This window comes from Myotis davidii, unplaced genomic scaffold (assembly GCF_000327345.1).
Source record: "Myotis davidii unplaced genomic scaffold, ASM32734v1 scaffold1509, whole genome shotgun sequence".
In the NCBI taxonomy this organism is placed as follows: domain Eukaryota; kingdom Metazoa; phylum Chordata; class Mammalia; order Chiroptera; family Vespertilionidae; genus Myotis; species Myotis davidii.
The window spans coordinates 793,761-795,509 of NW_006299480.1; the positions used below are offsets into that span (position 1 = coordinate 793,761).

Genomic DNA, 1,749 nt, shown 5'->3' on the forward strand with positions numbered 1-1,749 from the left:
CACGCGCCTTCACATCACATATGCCAGACCCAGACGCCAGGCCTCAGCTTCCAAACTTTTCAAATTCTAGACCCAATCGGGCTTTTTATACTTAAACTGTGCCCCCCACCCCCCGTTATTTCCACAAAGAAGACTGAGGACCTGGGACGCGCGTATGCGAGAGTCTCGGTGGGCTGGCCCGTGGGGGCCACTGCCCCGAGGTGTCCCCAGGTGTGGACGCAGCTTTGGGCCTGGGAGGGTGTGGTGCCCGGGGCTGGGGGCTGGGGGCTGGCTGCTCGTTGGGCTGAAATGCCCGCAGCCCTGGCGGCGTCCTGCGAGGACAGTTGTCGGGGGGCTCCTTGGAAAGGCCGTGATGGTCGTCAGCCCCTGCCCCGCGTTCTCCCCGCGGGCCAGGCCTCGCCTCCCGAGGAGGGCGCTGTGACATTCTTGTCAAGTGCTGCGTGCCCAGCGCTGTCGGTCATCGCACCCGTTGTCCTGTGTCGCCCCTCCCCCTCCCCCTCCGCGGGCAGCCAGAGGGCCGAGGTATGCAGTGTGGGCCTTGCTGGTCTTTTCATGCTGAGAGACACTGATCTTTTTTTTTTTTTTAATATGTTTTTATTGAGTTCAGAGCGGAAGGGAGAGGGAGAGAGAGGTAGAAACATCAGTGATGAGAGAGTATCATGGATTGGTGCCTCCTGCACGCTTCCTACTGGGGATCATGCCTGCAACCCAGGCTTGTGCCCTTGTCCGGAATCGAACCCGGGACCCTTCATTCCACGCTCTATCCACTGAGCCACACCACCTATGGCTTCAAAGGATTGTGGACCCAGAATAATATTCCCAGAAAATAGGGAACATGATGCCACAGGGGTGCATGATCAGGATGGGCAACCAGAAACAGGACTGGAGTAGATCTGATGGGAAAAGGCTCAGGAGAGAGACAGGCCCAAGAGGATCAGGCTCAACTGTCAGTGGGTCTCCGCCGCGGAGGGGCTCAGGAGAGAGATGGGGGTCTGTGGGGTGTCTTGTCAGCTGATGCTCCCCCCTCCCCCCGACTGTTGCTAATTTTGCTCTGAGCCTCCGGTCAGCCTGCGATTCTGTCTCCTAGGTCTGATTGACGACTACAAGAACCTCCATGGCAACGCCCCTGCCCCAGGCCCCTCAGCCTCTTGCCGCTGGCAGCCGCCCGTCTACAGCAGCAGCAGGGCCTTTGGGGCTCGCTACCCTCGTCCCAGCCGTAGGGGCTTCCCCACGAGCCATGGGCCTGCCTGGCGCAAGAAATACTCCCTCGTGAATCGGCCCCCGGGACCCTTGGACCCGCCTGGCGACCCCTTGGACCCACCCAGTGATTCCTTGGACCCACCCGGGGACTGTGCTGCACACCCCACCCTCGGGGCTGGAGGCAGCCAGGACCCCACCCCCCAGCAGTATGTCCTGGAGAGGCAGGTCCAGCTCAGTGCTGACCAGAGCATGGTCATCAAGATCAAACCCCCGTCCCAGCCCAGCATGGCTGGTGCTGCAGGTGCCCCCCGGGGCTCCTCGAAAGAATATGAGGACCCTCCTTGGAGCGACCGCAGGCCTCGGGGAGGGGAGGGCGAGCCCCCTGGCGGGCAGCGCCCGCCCTCAAAGCCAGGAAGGGCCAAGGGGGCCTACAGCACAGAGGACTGCCAGCTGGTCTGCCAGAAGGAGGCTGGCAAGCCCCGGGTGGTGAAGTCTGTGAGCAGCTTGAGTGACAGCCCCTCGGAGTCGAGGCGGACGGTCAGCGAGAGC

General features: G+C 62.2%; 1 protein-coding gene across 1 annotated transcript in view; it reads left to right on the top strand.

Annotated features, from left to right (window-relative positions):
* ZC3H3 (zinc finger CCCH-type containing 3) overlaps window positions 1-1,749 on the top strand; it is a 69,472-nt gene that overhangs the window by 290 nt on the left and 67,433 nt on the right. Inside the window, exon 2 of the mRNA XM_015571381.1 lies at window positions 1,088-1,749. Coding sequence (XP_015426867.1) covers window positions 1,088-1,749 — 662 coding nt within the window. The remainder of the gene's footprint in view (window positions 1-1,087) is intronic.